Source organism: Euleptes europaea, chromosome 8 (assembly GCF_029931775.1).
Source record: "Euleptes europaea isolate rEulEur1 chromosome 8, rEulEur1.hap1, whole genome shotgun sequence".
Classification (NCBI taxonomy): domain Eukaryota; kingdom Metazoa; phylum Chordata; class Lepidosauria; order Squamata; family Sphaerodactylidae; genus Euleptes; species Euleptes europaea.
In genome coordinates this window covers 69915662-69935766 of record NC_079319.1, presented here as the reverse complement: position 1 = coordinate 69935766, position 20105 = coordinate 69915662, and the positions used below count along the sequence as shown (strand labels likewise).

At 42.4% G+C, this 20105-nt stretch overlaps 1 protein-coding gene across 1 annotated transcript in view; it reads right to left on the bottom strand.

Annotated features, from left to right (window-relative positions):
* Positions 1-20105, bottom strand: part of RIPOR2 (RHO family interacting cell polarization regulator 2) — a 118213-nt gene that overhangs the window by 56639 nt on the left and 41469 nt on the right. The window contains exons 2-6 of the mRNA XM_056854164.1: positions 9871-9997; positions 7615-7770; positions 4105-4183; positions 2312-2335; positions 1627-1680 (exon numbers count right to left, since the gene is read on the bottom strand). Coding sequence (XP_056710142.1) covers positions 1627-1680; positions 2312-2335; positions 4105-4183; positions 7615-7770; positions 9871-9997 — 440 coding nt within the window. The remainder of the gene's footprint in view (positions 1-1626; positions 1681-2311; positions 2336-4104; positions 4184-7614; positions 7771-9870; positions 9998-20105) is intronic.

Here is a 20105-nt window from a genome sequence, read left to right as displayed (position 1 = left end):
TTCGTGTTTTGGCCTTATAAAACCTTGCCTCACGTGAAGCTGGTGTTATTTGTCGCCATGGGTTACAGAACAGAAAGCTAGCATGCTGAACACTTCAAGTATGGATTTAGCTCTGTACCAACTCGCTGTTTAGAACACTGAAATCATTTTGTTCTGAGTAGGAGGGACTTGAACACTAAGTACTCTGCTGCCCGAAACGTTGCTGGCAGGGAACAAGTTGTTTGGAATCTGTTTTCCTGGTGAATATTTGACATGCGAGTTTGGGAATAATGAAGAAATGCCGTGCCCTACTATAGGAGGTTTAAGGGAAGGTGGACAACAGATCAATACTGTTATACACTGCTGCAGGGAAAAGTCAAGCGCCACACTGGGAGGCACAAGCGAAATGAAGGCAAAAACTTGCATGCCATCACTGATCCAGGTTGACCGGGCTTTTAGCGGCCCAGCCTTCACTGGCCCAGGGTCGTTTAATGTGTCTGTATGCACAAAGACTCAACCCATCAAAATGATGATATCATTATATACACAAATCATTTAATAAACATTGGGAAAGATAGTAGCAAAATGGCATAGTATTTTATTAATGAAATAGATATTACTACTCTGATAAAACAATGAATTGAATTGATTTTGCCACAGACTTAGGATTTCATTGATCACTGTGCTTCAAGTCAAGAAGACACTCCTCCAAGTCAGATGGGCTAGCTTCATGGCAGGTTTACTGCCCAGAAACAGAGCAGATTACAAGGCACAGTGTATCACTTTTTGTGATCTGTGCCACATAGAGATTAGTGATGCATGCATGATTTACAGACCCTCTCTCCAGCAAATCTGTCAAGGCAGAGGCATTTATTTATTCATTTAATTTATTTATAGTCTACCTTTCTCACCTTTCAAGGTGGATAACACAGAGAGCCAGCGTGGTGTAGTAGTTAAGAGCGGTGGTTAGGAGTGGTGAGCTCTAGTCTGGAGAACCGGGTTTGAGTCCCCACTCCTCCACATGAGCGGCGGAAGCTAATCTGGTGAACTGGATTTGTTTCCCCACTCCTACACATGAAGCCAGCTAGGTGACATTGGGCTAGTCACAGCTCTCTGAGAGCTCTCTCAGCCTCACCTACCTCACAGGGTATCTGTTGTTGGGAGGGGAAGGGAAGGTGATTGTAAACCAGTTTGATTCTTCTTTAAGTGGCAGAGAAAGTCTGTATATAAAAACCAACTTCTCTTCTCAGTGTAAGTCAATGCAATCTATAGGATGGGGAAACTAATAAGCAATATAATAGGACTGGGACTACAGCTGAAGTTAACATTGTCAATATAGCGAAGACATACACGTCTGCTTTTCCCAGATTGCTTAGAAACATACTTCTATTTCCCTGCTTCTTTATAAATGCACAAAGCTGCCCCCAGTTGCTGTGTAGTTGCAACAGCTGAGTATTTCTGGTAAATTCCCTCACAGGCTGTACTTTATCCCACCCCCATCCCTTGACATTGCTTGTATATTCTAACCAAAATCTATTTGAAGAGATGCTTTGTGAGGACATTTCCCTAGAATGCAGGATAACACTAATCAAGCTTTTGATAGCTTAAGAACAAAGTGGGAAGGAAGATGAAAGGACAATTGATTACCTTGCTGATGTGGAACTCCAACTTTCTCATATACCTTTCAATCGCTTTCATTTGCTGTAAAATAAATTAAAAATTACTAGAGTGAGAAGAACGACAAGACAACCAAGATTAGCACAACTGATCTGCCCTTTCGTAGCTCTTGCTACCTAAACCAATTCGTCCTTCAAAACACCATCTTTCCTTACAAACGCTTTGGATTGCATAGGGTATTTTTTTGAACATTAGGACAGAATAATAAACTTCAGATGTCATTCCATTGCCTAAAATAAATTTTTAAAAATTGAGATTTTTTTTTAGCAGACAAGGCCTTTAGGTTAATGCAGGTAATTAATTCCCAGATTTTGTTCAGTGGCCCCGAAACTAAAGTGATACTGTGTTCTAAATATTGTGTGATGTGCTTGTGTGTTTACGGACAGCAATACTGAGCTGTGGTACATGGCAAAAGTCTTCAGCCCCAATCTTCAAGCCACTTTTTGAAATAATTCTTCTGGCCTGAAAGTGGCTGTTGCAAACGGAACGATCTAAAGACTCAAGATGGACAGCCTGATTCCATGTTCTTCTTTAACTCTGGCACAATTTCAGAGGGGTTGCCTAGAACTGAGTTCACTGCATCTTAACCAGATGCTCTGCTGCCAGATGCTCTTATCTGTTTATTGCAGTGCAAAGGACCAAGAGGGCAATTTACCTTGTCTAGATCGTACAGCACCCCCTGTAATGAATGAAAGGAAAAGATTAATTTGTATATAAGACATCTTTCTAAGGAAAGAAACATGTTGCTACACACAGTATCATAATAGGGGAGGGGCTGTGGCTCAGTGGTAGAGCCTCTGCTTGGCATGCAGAAGGTCCCAGGTTCAATCCCCGGCATCTCCAGTAAAAGGGATTAGGCAAGTAGGTGATGTGAAAGAGCTCTGCCTGAGACCCTGGAGAGCCAATGCCGGCCTGAGTAGACAATACTGACTGATAAACCAAGGGTCTGGTTCAGTATAAGGCAGCTTCCTGTGTTCAATACAACTGAGCCAAAATAAAGCCCAAATTAAAGTCCTCCTGAATAAATGCACATGAAATTATTATGCAAAGCTGAAACGTAACTCATTTGGGCTACGTAGCAAATAAAAGACTTCTTAATCATGCTTTGATTACTCATGTTAGGTAAACTGAGTAATCTGAGTAAGGCAGTAAACTGCCTTAAACTGAGTTAGACCATTGGCCTGTCAGTATTGTCTGCTCAGACTGGCAGCAGCTTTCCAGGGCCTCAGGTAGAAGTATTTCTACTTCAACCTGCTCCTTTTAACGGGAGATGTTAGGGACTGAACCTGGAACCTTCCGCTTAGAAAGCAGATGCAAGATATGCTAGCTCTGCAGCTGCTCTCAAAACTTTGCTCTGCCTGTCTGTTTTCCCCTGGGTTAGAATATAATGCCCTAACCTAAAGAGCTCAGGCTAGCCCGATCTTGTCAGATTTCGGAAGCGAGGCAGGGTCAGCCCTGGTTAGCACTTGGATGAGGCTACAAAGGAAGTCAAGGGTTGCTACACAGATGCAGGCAATGGCAAACCACCTCTGAAAATCTCTTGCCCTGAAAACCCTGTGAGGTTGCCATGAAGTCATCTACATACATACATACATACACACACACACACTTTCGTTATAATACATATTCCTTTCATTACACACTGCTTTCATAGGGGCTTTTAAGTTATGGTGATCAGTGAGCAATTAAAAAAAAGTTTTTTATTTCCATTTTGATATTTATTTAGTAGGGTTGGATGGTAGAAATTTAAAAAGTGAATGATTTCTCCTCTTTCACGCCCACAAGATTTCCCCTCCTGTTGGAAAAGTGATGGCAGATTCACAAAATTTACTTTCTCTCCATTGTCAAATGACCTTTATGTACTGAAATGTGTTTGACAGATCATGAAGGAAAACTGGAGAAAGAGATGAGCAAGTTTTTGTCCTTTCATCATCATATGCCTGGCATCATTGGGCTTCCTATAAATATCATCATGGGAGAACTGCTCAGGTATCCGCACAAGACTATCCAAGATGGGGAGAAACTAACAGGATGGATCCACCGTGAGTAGACACATGATGAGAAAACTGAACAATACAAGATTAATGTGATGGGTGCTCCAGTGTTGGTCAGGTGTATAATGGTAATTCAAATGTTCCTAAGTGAGACAGCTCAATTCTTATGTGCTGACTAGTATCATCTCACATTTCAGGGAAGAAGTATTGTTTGAAAACAGCCTCATATGAATACTGCCATCACATCAAAAATTTGCCACGCAAGAGGGAAGACTTCTATCAGTAAATACATTCTCGACACAAGCATACTTTTGAACAAAGCCCTCCCCCATAAGAAATTTGAAACAGTGTGAATTGATTCCAGTATCTCAGTCCTGCGTTAAATTCTGCCCATGATCTACCAACTTAGTAAAAGATACTCGTCCCTGACGAGGAGTTTTATGATGAGACATACCAGGCGTGAGTTTCTTTTCATGTCCTTTAATTGAGCAGTCAGCTTATCCAGCTCTGTCTGATGTACTTCTAGATATTCACTGTAAAGATAAACCAAAAACGGAAACGTCGTCTCTGTTGCGTTTCAGTACTTTTAAGTGGTGATTGCTGGTCCCTGTGAAAGGCAAAATCTGTTTCCCAAGGTATTATGCTTGCCACAAATTATTCAAGCAAGTAAATGAGCTTGGTGAAGTCATGGTTAGAACCAAACTCTTCCCCATGTAAAATGAAATCAGATGATAAAAATGCCGATAATTGAAATCAAAACAAAATGAATAGAGATATTGAGGGGTGTACAGAAAAGGATTAAAATAGGCGAATTCAGGATGCATGAATGAAGCATCCTTTTGTTAATGTTCAAAAAGAAAACTAATTTCTTCAAACTAAACTAATTTACTTTATTTTCTATAACTTGTTAGAAATTTAAACTGTAACTATAAACTGCTTTCAAAAATTGCTGAGCGTGTAATTAATGTTATCTGATTCTAAGCTCACCACACCCTTGCAGGCAGAGAGCACGTAACCAATTTACAAACAACAGACTGAATCCAAAGTACTGTGAGAAGAACGCTGCTCACAGAGTGGAAATTTCTTGCCTTCACTTGGGGTTGCCAGGTCCCTCTTTGCCACCAGCGGGAAATTTTTGGGGCGGAGCCTGAGGAGGGCGGGGTTTGGGGAGGGGAGGGACTTCAATGCCATAGAGGCCAATTGCCAAAGCAGCCATTTTCTCCAGGTGAACTGATCTATAACGGCTGGAGATTAGTTATAATAGCAGGAGATCTCCAGCTACTACCTAGAGGTTGGCTACCCTACCATCCCTTCCTACTGCAGCCCTCCTATGTACACCCAGATCCTACCCCCAGGGTCAGGAGACCTCATGGTAACAATGCTGGACACAATGTCATCCAATCATTCCCTCTCCTCTGCCAGTGGAAGCATCCTTCCCCCAGCCCTGTGGGTGGGATCCTATAACTCTATCCTGCTAACAGCAGAGCCTTCCTCTGGTGCAGAGCTGTGCTCCAGCAGTACATGCCCCTTCCGCCAGAGAAAGGTTCTTCCAAAAGCGGAAGAACAGATTGAACAACAAAAGAAAAACATTTAGGGCACAATCCACCAGGAAGTGTCCTTTTACGAGCCCCTGCTGAAATGAATGTGAACTCCTAGGGTTGCCAGGTCCCTCTTCGCCATCGGTGGAAGGTTTTTGAGGTGGAGCCTGAGGGGGGAGGGGTTTGGCGAGGGGCTTCAATGCCACAGAGTCCAATTGGCAAAGCAGCCATTCTCTCCAGGGGAACTGATCTCTATCAGCTGGAGATCAGATGTAATAGCGGAAGATTTCCAGCTACTACCTGGAGGTTGGCAACCCTATGAACTACACAGGAGCAAGACAGTGCCATTTCAGTGGGATCTGATCACTTTAGCCTTCTCGCAAAACATTTTGAGACTCAGTGGAGTTTGCAAAGGTGAACATGGTTCAGTGGTTTGGGCCATTCGTTTTTGTTGGTTTGTTTAAGTTATCTACTAAAAGAGCCACCTGGTCATTCCCCCCACCCCCACCCGCTTGCCAAATAAAAGGGTCCCTATAATTAACTACAACAACCCTCTGGAGATGCCCTACGTGAGCATACGGCAAATAAGAAGGATTATATGGGAAGGTTTTCCCTAAGCACTGAAATTCTTTTCTCTGTTAGTCAGAGCCTAAATCGTAATATGCTGAGTCACAGTACTACTAGTATAACCATAGCACAGTAATCAGACAGCTACTTAGGAACAAGCAACCCTGGATCTGTGCTCATGGACAGGGTCAATCAACAGGTCTATTGCATGTGGCAATAAGAAGAATAGTTGGTCTTTATATGCCGACTTTCTCTACCACTTAAAGAAGAATCAAACTGGCTTACAATCACCTTCCCTTCCCCTCCCCAAAACAGACACCCTGTGAGGTAGGTGGGGCAGAGAGAGCTCTAAGAGAGCTGTGGCTTGCCCAAGGTTACCCAGCTGGCTTAGTGTGTAGGAGTGGGGAAACAAATCCAGTTCCCCAGATTAGCGTCCGCCGCTCATGTGGAGGAGTAGGGAATCAAACCCGGTTCTCCAGATCAGAGTCTGCCGCTCCAAACCACCGCTCTTAACCACTACACCAGCCTGTTTCATACCAGTTGTGTAGATGTACTCCTGCCTGTTACATTAGGCTTTTGGCATGCCAACACACGAGAGATGTCACAAATCAAGCAATTTATATAGAACACTTCATATAAACTTCATAATGCAACAAGGTATCCAATCATGAACTTTTTCAAAATAAAGTCAACAGAAAGAAATTTTTGTTTGTAGTATTTTCTGCATAGAAAAAGTTTTGAAAAAGTTCATGATTGGATACCTTGTTGCATTATGAAGTAATAGTGTAACACAACAGTTTATATGAAGTGTTCTATATAAATTGCTTGATTTGTGACATGAAATTGTATTTGTGTTAATATTGGCCTACAACTGTATTTTCTTTACTACTACTATCATAACAGTTGAATTTACTATATTGAATACAACACACGAGAGATAGCAACAGAATCTCAACATTCACATTACAGCCACAGCCACAAACTCACACAGTAGGATTGCCAACCTCCAGGTGGTGGCTGGATATCTACTGATATTACAACTGATCTCCAGGTGACAGAGAGCAGTTCACCTGAAGACAATGGCTGTTTTGGAAGGTGGACTCTATGGCATTATCCCCCACTGAAGTCCCTCCCCTCCCCAAACTCCACCCTCCCCATTCTCCACCCCCAAAATCTCCAGGTATTTCCTAACTCAGAGCTGGCACAACCATCTTGGCACGGGCTAAACTAAAACACCTGAGAGTTAGCATAGGCTGGACATTTTTCGCAGCAGCAATATAGCCGGGTTAGCAGACAACCTTCACAGACAGTCTGTTGAAGCAAAACATGCTACAACATTGATAGTACTTAAGTTTGTTTGAATCACTATTGTGGTCTGTGTGCTTGTTATACATTTTCTTAGTTTGCTCAACCTCTAGGTGGTGGCAGGAGATCTCCTGCTATTAAAACTGATCTCTAGCCGATAGGGACCAGTTCCCCTGGAGAAAATGGCCGCTTTGGCAATTGGACTCTATGGCATTGAAGTCCCTCCCCAAACCCTGCCCTCCACAGGCGCTGCCCCCAAAATCACCCACTGGTGGCGAAGAGAGACCTGGCAACCCTATGCTAACACCCCATGAATCAACCACAAAATGACATGATTGAAAAGACGTCATGGTGGAACTAAGGGCTGCATGAAAAAAGCTCCCAGCTGTTAAGAGAAGCAAGAGCTCCTTGGTGCTTGAGAGCTAGTAAACATGGTGTTTTTTTGTTGATAATCAGGCGCTGAACTCTTATTTCCTTCAGGGAATCAATTTTTTTTTCTTCACGGAGCAGTAGAGATAACTTGCAGTGCTCCAGGAACAGTTTGAAGCTCTTACTCCAGTCCGTTCTTTAATGCCTTGTAAACCTCTTCCATCCTTTCAGGCTGAGGCTCTTTGGCGGTGCTGCTGCTCTTATGTCCCAAATTATGCGTCTTCTTTACTTTTGCCTGGGGTTTCTTGAGCCCGGAGGAGTTTTCAATAAAGGAATTGCACCTACAAAAGGAACATGAAGAGAGTGGGGTGGGGGTGAGGGGGAAGAGCTGTAAACCACAAATATCTCTTCATCTCAAAGTATCACTTAAGTATTTCCTTAACTTGACCTTTCCTGGGTAAAAGCAATTTGCTTATTGTGGTGCCTACCACAGGGCTGTTTTATGGGTTAATTTGTCTGAGTCTACATGACAACAAAGCTTTTGAGATTCCACTTGCTGAGAACTCCACTACTTTTACATTTCCATCTCATTGGTTTTATTTAGATACAGCTCAAAACAGCTTGCCCCGCTGCAAAGGTGCACCATGGGTAACAACAGATTTAAAACATATTACACATACAAGGAATTGGACTCTATGGCATTGAAGTCCCTCCCCTCCCCAAACCCCATCCTCCCCAGGCTCCACCGCCAAAACCTCCTACTGGTGGCAACGAGGGACCTGGCAACCCTGTTTCCATAGCCCGTATTTACTTAAACGGGGCTTTTGGAGACTGGGGAGGGTTTCTGGTAGTTTGCACCTTGAAATGAGTTTAATGCTGGCCACCGAAGCTAGCTCAAATTAAAAATACGTTTCACAACAATAATGAGAGCTAGCGTCTTGCTGAGGAGCATTCAAATTAAGCCATTATTGTATGTTTGATAAATCAGGGATAACAGATGCAGCACTAGAGAGGGATTCTAGGGATGTACAACTTGATATTGTTGACCCAGGGAAATGTGTCATTTCTCATTTTATATTTTAGGCAAGGTAATCCCAATGATTCCTAATTCTAGGGTTGCCAACCTCCAGGTGGTGGGAGGAGATCTCCTGCTATTACAACTGATCTCCAGGCAATGGAGAACAGTTCACCTGGAGAAAATGGCCGCTTTGGCAATTGGACTCTATGGCATTGAAGTCCCTCCCCTCTCCAAACCCTGCCCTCCTTAGGCTCCGCCCCCAAAACCTCCCGCTGGTGGTGAAGAGGGACCTGGCAACCCTACCTAATTCTGATATTCCCACCTCCAATAATATCACAATTGGGTACTGTGTCAGGAAGGCAGCAGAAGCAGGGAGGGAGGGAAAGGAAGGAAGGCCCCAATTCCAGTTGGTCCATGGCGAACTGGCCCTCTTGGAAGTGTAAAGGGCTACTGTCGATTCCCCCGAGAAAATTAAAGTGCCGTGGGCTGGTGTGCCATGGACCAACTGGGAGTCGCGCCACTATTCCTCTCCCTCCCTCCTCCTGCTGCTTCTGGGGAGGAGTCTCTAAAATTATTACATTAATTTCTTTCAAAAAGGGCATGATTACCATTGTTATGAAATTGGCAGCAGTATTCCAATATTTATTAAAACAGAAAAATTTACACACGACTTATGAGAACAATATTCCTGATAAGTAATGAAAACGATAACCATGCCCTTCCTGACTTCCCGCTATCAAATTAAAATGATAATTTTCAAATTATATACTCCCCTAGTAGATTCTCTCTCAGAAGTCAAGACGAGAAGGAAACAAGCAATGCCTTTCAAAAAACGGAACGAGTGTAAATGGGCCATTGCTGGGTGTTAAAAATAATTTTAAAATCCATATTCTGGGCCAAGAAAAACCTTGTTGATGTGTTTGTTTCTATACTTGCTCTCCCATTCTTATACAATTTGGCTGTAAATGCAATGTGATGTCCTCATCCAACTGATATCAAAGAGAACACTTTAAACTATTTAAAACAAACTGGATTTGAAGAAAGTCAGGCTATGTAACTTGGATCAGAGATAACGTGACAAAGTCTGACTGTGGAAGGAAACATTGATTTCCTTTTAACTGCTGCCCATGTACATACTCAATAATAATGGAGCAGAGGAAGAATCTTCTTAAGGTCAAAGGACAGGAAAAGTCAAGGAGATACACTTTGGTAAAGAAAGGATTGTTTCTTCCCTCTTTGTTTGGGCTGAAATGTCACCTGTTAAGTTTTGCCCTTTTTCAAATCTATAATGGAGATATCCTTTGCTGTATAGATGATAGTGGAATAGAAAGGAATGATTCCCTAAGGGGTTGTGTGTGGGTATGTGTGCGTGTTTGCTTGTTTGTTTACAAAATGAAAGCTTAGCTTTGGAGATAGTACTTGCCTGGATCGTCTTTCTTGAAGACCACTGAAGCCAGCAAAGGACTGACTTCTAATAATCCCATTAGGGCCTCCTGGGGAGAATGAATGCGATCCTACTGACATGATTTCTGGGAACTTGGAAGATAGTCCTGCAAGATAATGGTAAAAAGCAGGTTACAACAGCAGACAGGTTTTAAGACACAGCTCATCCTGGTCTTGTCTTTGGCAATTAAAGAGAAATAAATTGCATGAGTTATAAGACGATTAAGTATGTGCAAAGTATCTTTCACTGCAGTTTCTTTTATCCCACTAAAGCATATTTTTTAGGGTAACAACAGGCATATCTGTAGAAAGGATTTGTCCTTTTCCCCCCCTGCTGGTTTTCACTTTGCCTTCCCATGTTTTCTGTTATCCTGGTTTTCCTATCCTGGTTTTTCTAACAAATGGGTTATTAGTGTTTTTACCTGGAAAGTGATATGGGCAACCTGTTATAGATTATAGCAGCTAGTACACACTTTGGGGTTTTGTTTGTTTGTTTTATGAAGGGCTTAGCATTTTAGAGCCACAACAGCACCAATTTATAGGAATTTAGAGGAAGAGGGGTTTAAGCCTCCCAAGACCTCAGAACTGTTCTCCATTTCAAGTCATTTCAACCACACATTTACACATGATAAAGTCTGCCAAGTGCAAACCCCATTCATCAACTCAAGTACGTAATTGCACATTGTTTCTAAATTTTGTGGTGCAAGATGCACACAGAGCATCTTCAGGCCTGATTGCAGAAATGTCATCACTCACTACTCAGGGGACAGAGCAGCCAGGGTAGCTTCCTCTCTCTTTCAAGCTCTGAGGAATAATGTTACCCCCCACACACACACCAACAAATATATATTGGGGATCAGGTAGCACTGCTAGTATCATCTTTGAACTAAGCCACCTCCAGGTATTATCTGGTGATCTCCTGCTATTACAACTGATCTCCAGCTGATAGAGATCAGTTCACCTGGAGAAAATGACCGCTTTGGCAGTTGGACTCTATGGCATTGAAGTCCCTCCCCAAACCCCACCCTCCTCAGGCTCCGCCCCAAAAACCTCCCACAGGTGGTGAAGAGGGACCTGGCAACTCTACTCTAGCCAGCCCTTTCTGCTTAGGGCCAAACTAGATGAAACAGAGTCACTCTACCTACAGCCACACAGCAGCTATAGGGAATGTCTCTTTAAAAATGAGGGAGAGCCTGGCTAGGCTTGGAACTGCAGTGAGGTGGGGAGGGGCTCCCCACCATTTTCCTTTGCTGAAACAGCATGAGGGGTATTTCCCCCCTTTTTGAAGCTGCAGGATTTTGCATTGATAACTATTCAAATCTATGTCTGGATGTGTACTAGAATGCAATTATCATTTCCTAGTAAATACCGCCCCCAGCTATGATAACATTCCTGTACAAGAATGTGCACAATTAATCGGGTTGCCAACCTCCAGGTACCAGCTGGAGATCTCCTTCTATTACAATCGATCTCCAGCCGACAGAGATCAGTTCACCCGGAAAAACATGGCCGCTTTGGCAATTGGACCCTATGGCATTGGAGTCCCCTCCCCAAACCCCACCCTCCTCAGACTCTGCCACAAGAACCTCCTGCTGGTGGTGAAGAGGGACCTGGCAACCGTAACAATTAACAGGTTCTCTGGCCCGTGTAAGCACACCCTGTTTGGTACGTTCCTTTTGGATGTAAAATCTACTGAGGCCAGCTACAAAACTCTCATTTATTGTGCTGAAGCCTAACCACTAACTACCTATTATTTTATTTTACTGTGAACAGCTCATCTTCAAGTATGGGTTAAAAGAATGAGGCTGAAGTTGGTTCCCTATTCCCAGTTCCTTATTCACATTTCCTAGTTCCTGAATGATTTTGAGGACAATTCAAAAGCTCTGCACCCCAAAATATGGATTGGACCACCACATATCATACACCCCCACATTCAGGGGACTGTGCCCTTCGAGATGGTGCATGCTGGGTCCTGGTCCAAAGCCCTTTTCTTGTGCCAGCTGCCCCCAAGTTGGGTGCCCCCACAACTAATACGCAATAGGGAACGAACTGGGAATAGGGAACCAACTTCAGCCTCCTGTTAAAGGAGAGGTTTTTGTCAGTCATTATACAGACTGAGAAGATAAACTGCAAGACTGCAAGTTTAATTATTACCATCTGACTAGCCAAAAAATGCTATGTGCAGATATATCAAAAATTTAAGCTTAGGATGTTTTGTGCACACATTTTTTTTTTGGGGGGGGAGCTATTTAATGTACACTGATGTACATGAAACACAAAAAATTACAAGCAGTTTAAAGTTGTAGCATTCATCTGAACGTAGTAGGTTGGAGTAGAAGCTTGCAGAATAAGAAATAGTGGACGTTACAGATACATGAAAAACAAGTCTGGCCATGGAATCAAATTTCTGTAACTTCTGTCACTAACTTCTGACAGTCCTTCCCCTCCGCAAACCCTGCCCTCCTCAGGCTCTGCCCCCAAAGCCTCCTGCCAGTGGCGTAGAGGGACCTGGCAACCCTACTGTGAAGATTAAAATAGATCATTGCTTGCTCTTCTTTAATTACATGAAACAAATATATTTTTGGTATAGGTCAGGATCCCAGTATTCCTGTGTGTTCTCCCAAAATCTGTGTGCACACAAAGGATCTTGTTGAATTTCTATTTGTCTATTTGGGCAGTTGGTTGTAAAACATCTCGCTCTCTGTGCATTAGCAGCAAAACCTCATTTGCTGAACCTAGGATATAGGGACGAGGTGCTGTATAATAAGCCATTTCTCAGAGTCCTTTCCTTTATCCCTTAGAAGCTCCTTGATCCATTGATCTTGAGCAGAGTAATTTTAAATCTAATGTTTGAGGGATATAAGGGCTGAAATAATTCTTGCCACTGACAATGTAGCTTTGGGATCCCTGTCACTTAATAAAAAAAAGGCATTATGTCAGCCACAGAGGCATTAGATTATTTCTCAGAGACCACCAACCTTCTTGAGGGGCCAAATGTCATTAGAAGGGGAAGGGACTAAGAACCTTTGGTACATAGGCATACTATGTGTGACTGAATTCTCCCATTCTGGATTTTTGGTCTTTTAAACAATAAATGTATGCATATTTTGCAAGTATGATATAATAAAGTTTATTGTTTGTAGCCAAAGGCCATCACAATCTATCATACAAAACATTAAAATGACATTAAAATTTTTGCAAGTAAAACTTACCAAATAGTACCACCGTATATAATTTCTCTATTAGCTACCACAGGGGGAAAAAATTCTATATCAGTGCCCTAAAATTTAAAGATATGCAGCACAAATTAATTTAGAAGTACGCCGTCAGAACTGAGTTTAATTATGTTTCCTGTACCAGTCTGATCTTCTAACTATTGACAGCTTTTAAGGTAGAGGATTATTATGTCATAAACGGAGCATCTTAGATCTGCTTGCATCTTAGATCTGCTTGCAATTTGTGATAGTCCTTTGATGCAGGAGTCTGTGAGCCTTGTCTTACCCACAAATTTCCTAATGCAGCAGACAGATCATGGCACTTAATCTCTGGTGTTGCAGTTGAAAGTTATATGGCCTAGGAAGGAATGCTTTCTCTAAACATACAGAGCAATCTTCATTTTATAACTTCCTTCATAGCCCGCTAACCCTGCTACATGAGAGAGAACAGAATGTTGCAGCTAACTGATAATGTCCCTCCCTGGGGAAGAGAAAAAGACTGTAGCATCCTTCCTTCTAGACATGGAAGAAAAGAGCGGGGGAAGCTCATTAGAAGGGAGTCCACTCAAGTGTGCATTCCCTTAAGAGGAACAATAGTCTTCTATTCATCACCTCATTAGAGACCCAGCATGGTCTAGTGACGGACTCTAATCTGGAGATGCAAGTTTGATTCCCCACTCCATCACATGAGCACATCACGGACTCTAATCTGGTTACCTGTATTTATTTCCCCATTTCTCCACATCAAGCCTGCTGGATAACCCTGGGCAAGTCACAGTTCTCTCTGAACTCCCTAAGCCCCACCTACCTCACAAGGTGTCTGTTGTGGGGAGGGAAGGGGAAGAGAAGGTGAATTTAAACTGCTCTGAGACTCCTTCAAAAGGTAGATTAGAAGAAGAGTTGGTTTTTATATGCTGATGCTCTACCTTTAAGAAGAATCAAACCGATTTACAATCTCCTTCCCTTCCTCTCCCCACAACAGACGCCTCATATCGTAGGTGAGGCTGGGAGAGTTCAGAGAGAACTGTGACTAGCCCAAGGTCACCCAGCTGGCTTCTTGTGTAGGAGTGGGGAAACCAAGCTGGTTCATCAGATTAGAGTCCACAGATTAGAGTTCATGTGGAGGAGTGGGGAATCAAACCCAGTTCTCCTGATTAGAGTGCACCGCTCCTAACTACTCCACCATGCTGGCTCTTAATGCATCTGACAAAGAGGGTTCTAGCTCAATAAAGCTTACATGTCAATATACCTGTTAATCTTTTAAGGTGCCACAAAATTTTGCAGACATATTTGCCATATTCACATTTTATATGTTTAGATGGACCCTTGCATGTATATCTTAAAAAACGGATGCATGAGGAGGCCTCATGGAATGATGCAGGAAAAGCATTACCAAAGAGGTGAGGGTTGAAGTAGGGATTTAAAGGTGGAGAAGTAGCAGAAGAAAAAGAGCTGGGTTTCATACCCTGCTTTTTCTTGTTCTAAGTGAAGCTTCAAGCAGTCGAATTATATGTGCAGCCTGGGAAGGGGGAAGGGGTGGGCAGATTGTGAACAATGGTTGAGAGACTATGAAATGCAGGAGGTATAGCTTGTGGTATTTCTATGAAAAGCACAAAAGTATGCAAGAAGAGAACAGTGACGAACAAGAATAAAAGAGCCCAATTTAACACCAAAATGGCAACATTCAGAAACCTATGAGAAAAATTCCCACCAGCTAGTACACTCTACTGCCAACCTTGAGAGTCTCTTCAACACAAGGACTTCAGGAGATGCCAATAAGAAACTGCTGCATCAGAATTTATCAATTGGTCTGATTGTTTTAACCTGGAATCCAACAGGTCTGATACCTTTCTTAGGCTCCACAGGTCCCATAATTAAGGAGTCTGTGAGTAGTTTCAGTACAGTAGCTTTGTTGGTCTGCAGTAGCTGGATTCGAGTCCAGTGGCACCTTAGAGACCAACAAGATGTTCAGGGTACAAGCTTTCAAGAGTCAAAGCTTCCTTCATCATGTGAATAGTCACTGTGTTTATCTTGTGTGCTTTTGCTCTGCATAGAAATATCTCAAGGTATACCTCCTGCATTTCATAGCCCTTTTAAACCATTGTTCACAACCCTGCCCTCTCTGCTGTAGATATAATTTCGCTGACTGAAGTTTCACTTCATGCCTCTGATGAAAGCCTATGACCTGCTGCAGCATGTCTTATATGGTTACAGAAGAGGAAGAAGAAGAGTTGGTGTTTATATGCTGACTTTCTCTACCACTTAAGGAAGAATCAAACTGACTTACAATCACCTTCTATTCCACTCCCCACAACAGATACCCTGTGAGGTAGGTGGGGCTGAGAGAGCTCTAAGAGAGCTGTGACTAATCCAAGGTCACCCAGCTGGCTTCATGTGGAAGAGTGGGGAAACCAACCCGGTCCACCAGATTAGCATCCACCGCTCATGTGGAGGTGTGGGGAATCAAACCCGGTCCTCCAGATTAGAGTCCACCGCTCCTAACCATCGCTCTTAACCACTACACCACACTGGCTCTCCAAGTAGAATTTGGTTGGGAAGCTGCAGCTCTAGCCCTTTTCAGTGAACACATCCCATTTTGGAATGAAAGGTGTAGATGGAGAGTGGGAATAAGCATGATGTCCCCACTCCCCTGCCTAAATCCACCCTGGATGTTGCATCTGAAGATGGCTTCCCTGTTCAAAATAAACTTAAATCTAGATTTGTCTCTGCATTTGAATGAAATGGTTTATAGGTTCTGAATCCTCTGCTGCCTGCTTAACACTCTTATCTTCTCTAGTCTTTTATCAAGCCCCATGCAGCTTTTCAGTCATTCATCAGCCCTGCAGTTTGATAATCTCATCATTATGATTATTAAAATCGACTGCAGGGAAAACAATAGAGGGAGGAAGGGGGAAATGTCAGCAAATGTCTTTACACCTACTGAGAATGAGAATTAACTAAATAAGCCAAAGGACACAGAGAAAAGATGGACTGTGAGGGGGGATAGGAGGTTATGGAGAAAGGGGGCACCATGTATGGAGCAAGCCGCATATAGATGGCAGGAAGGGATAATGCAAGGAATCATTTAAGAGATTTGGAGACCTTTGGTTGACCAAGGATGGTAGACTTGGTGGAACAGAAGCTATCGGTGAAGCATGAGAAAAAACTATCATGCATCTATACCTTGTGCAGATGCTTACACAGAACTCAGAGTGGACTGTAGAATGAAGTTCAATATCCTACACTTTAGCTATTACCTAAGGAAGTTCTACAGGGATGTAAAATATGGCTGGGTGTCTATTAGGGTTGCCAGGCCAAGTTTGGTAACTGTCTGGAGGATTGGGGCAAGAATATGGAGGAGGGCAATGGCAACAGCGTCTCTCCGTCTTGAGCCCGACTTTGGTTGGGAAAGGTGGGGTAGAAATCGAATAATAATAAAAAAACAAATATAATTTCCAAGGGAAAACAGTTAATGATATAGGGCAGCTCTAGGAATCGCTGGAAACTCTATGGCAAAACCATAGTTTCCAGTGATTCCTAGTGCTATGCTATGTCACTTCTGGGTTTTCCCCAAAAATGACATAGTGAGCAAGCCAACATTGCTGGGTTTTTTTTTTTTTTTTTTTTTAATTCTCCCAGCACCACTCACGGCAGCAATGGCCAAAGAGGGCTGGAAGCCCTAGCCCCTGTTCAGCTTTTGACAGTCCCTAAAAGTTAAAAATGTTCATTGCAAGTTCTGAAAAGAAGGGACTGAAATTTCCACACTACTGCTTTTACTTAACAGAAAGCTTGAGAAAAGCATTTGTTTCATAAATGGGTTGACATCCTTTTCCCCTGGCGTGTTTTAATGTGATGAATTTAAGAGGCTCTGCTGTACCATCACTTACACAGATATTTATATTCCGTTGCTTACAGGCTAATTAGCAGAATTACAAGTGTGAAAGCCACTGCAATAAACTCCTTCTCAGAAATCTGGAGAGTTGACAATACTAGTCCCACTTCAATACAAATACACTGTGTATATAGAAGTATTCTATCATACAGCATGTTTTTGAATTGCACCAAAATTTGAACTAGCTATATTTTAATGAAGTTGTTCTAATCCAGCAATTCTTTATGGCCAAAAGATAAATTCTCAGAGTTCCCTGGTCTGCAGCACCTTTCCAGTTCCCTTGAACAATGGGGGCAATTCCGTTGTGCAAAGGGACATGTGTACAGAGCTGCTGTAGTGAATAGGAAAGAGTGTTAATACAAGAGTTTCAAATGCACGTTGGAGTCAAAAATCATTACTAAGAAGCCATTGGACTAAGCCCACTGAAATAGCAAGCAATCACAAATGATTGTTGGGTTGCCAGCCTCCAGGTACTAGCTGGAGATCTCCTGCTATTAAAACTGATCTCCAGCCGATAGAGATCAGTTCCCGTGAAGATAATGGCCGCTTTGGTCATTGAGCTCTATGGCATTGAAGCCCATCCCCAAACCCCACCGTCCTCAGGCTCCGCCCCAAAAACCTCCCACCGGTAACGAAGAAGGACCTGGCAACCCTAGAAATGATACAGAGAATTTCCAAACAGCAGAATCATGACCATACAGTCAGGCAAAAAATAATAAATGAATAGTATTCACCATGCTCAATGAGGAAGTTGTGATGCCAAATACATTCCTTCCAGAATAACATAATAAAAAACATCTTACCACAAGCCAGAAAATGTATGACCCCCTTCAGGGTTCCTCAAAACAAATCTACTTTCGTTGAAGGCAAAAAGCCACGGAACTGTGAAACAGAAATAAACTTGTGAAAGCTACCAGCATCTGTGTCCTTTCACTGTGTCCTTTAATAAGAGGTAGAAAAGGTTTGAAAGAATATCTTTCATTCTTTTGAACTTTCCCACCATAGCTATTTGGGTGTCAGGAATGTAGTTCCTGCAATTTTACGGGGTCTTCGAGCTTATAGAAGGATATACCTAAGGCTATGTCTTTCAAAATGTTTCAGTATGCAGCAGTTGTTGCAAAAATTAGATGCAGTCCAGCAAATTGTAGCATGTTATTATGGGGTTCACCTACAGATTTAGGATATACTGGTCATGTGTGCCAACCATTGTACTATACTTTCATTATAATCCTGCTCTTTTCCTCATAGCAGCGAACATTTATCAGGACCTTTAGTGGCAGCTGCTGGGAGATATTTGCATGTAGCTTTTCATGCAACTGTGAGTATTGCTGAACCTATTCTTCCAGTGCATCCTTAAGAACATTTTCCTGGGAGGAAGCCCCATTGAATAATCCTGAGAAAATAAATTTAGGATTGTTTTCTTACATACCAGCTAGTTTACTTATGTACAATATGCTGTAGGTCCTTGCAAAGGTATTTAATTCTGGTTTTCTATTCAACTGTACTGGGAGAAGGGAAACTTGTTCCATAATCCTTTGCGAGTTGCTTTCTTCATTGGTGCGCTGGTCATGAACTGCTGACCAAGGTTACATTGGCTTCCTATGCACCACAGGGACATTTGATCAGTTCTGTACCATCTTAGAATGTTTGCCACATGGATTTAGGAAAAGGAATGTGCAAACTGTCTCAAACTAGCAGTTCCACAGTGGGTAGCCATGTTAGTCTGTCTGCAGTAGTAGAAAAGGGCAAGAGTCCAGTAGCACCTTAAAGACTAACAAAAATATTTTCTGGTAGGGTATGAGCTTTCCAGTTCCAGTTCTAGATAAAAGAACAACAGAGAAGAAGCTTCATGCGAATATACTTTTCCTTCCTGTGGCTTCATCCACTCCCTTATTCGCTCTTATCATACAACTCAACACACATAGGACTTCCTTGGCTTTTCTACAACACAAACTGTCATTTCCCTCTCTGCTTTCTTTGCACTCAAATGTAATTATCTGTGTTAATGTCATTGTCTGGTTCTCAGGATTACTACTCTTTGGTTCTCGGGTTGCAAGCCCAAAGATACTTTCCCAGGAATAAGCCCAATTGAATAAAATGGGACATACTTCTGAGCAGAACTGTTTAGGGTTGCTTCTATAGCAAGCTGCATCTACCACATGATCCCCCCCAACTTATCCACAGTCACATCACACTGGAAGCAAGCGGAGCTGGACTATATCAGTTCAGTTCTTTATTATTACAGTCTATGACCAGTAGGTATATAAAGGAAACATTAATTACAGAAAAAATAAAATTTATATGCAAATGACCTTGATAAACGTAGGATAGTCCTAATAGATACCAGCTAAAACTACACATATCTGTCAGCAATTTAACACTTCAACATTCTCCTGAGCAAATACTAGAGATTAAGTCATTTCAGGAACTAAAATCTCTGCCACTCTAACTGGTCTATATCAGTACAATCAACTGGGATCCCACTCTAACCATTTTCACAAATAGTGAGCTTGTATTTTGCACCGAATATCAGATAGTGGGTGTAAAATGGTGTATAAATTCACTATCCTCAGTCCTATCATCTCTATAGCCACATCACCAACCACTAGGGTTCCCAGCTCCGGGTTGGGAAATACCTGGAGATTTTGGGGGTAGAGCCTGAGGAGAGTGGGGTTTGAGGAGGGAGGGACTTCAATGCCACAGAGTCCAGTTGCCAAAGCGGCCATTTTCTTCAGGTGAACTGATCTCTGTTGGCTGGAGATCAGTTGTAATAACAGGAGATTTCCAGCTAGTACCTGGAGGTTGGCAACCCTACCAACCACTTGGGCACTGTGCAGCACCTTCAACTATTCTGCAACATCTCATCTAATGACAGCTACCGTTACCAGAATAGTAATACAGAATAGTAATAGTAATGCACATGAATTGACCAGAAATTTAGCAGTGAGAGGAATGAGGGTAAATAAACCTTTCTCCTTTGAGTATTTATTTTACATAGTTCAGTGGAATACAAATATCCTACATAAATAAAATAAATGGGAGGAATGACTTCTCACACAGCAGACAACAGTGGATGAAGTATTTCACGGGCCAGTTCATACAGTGCAC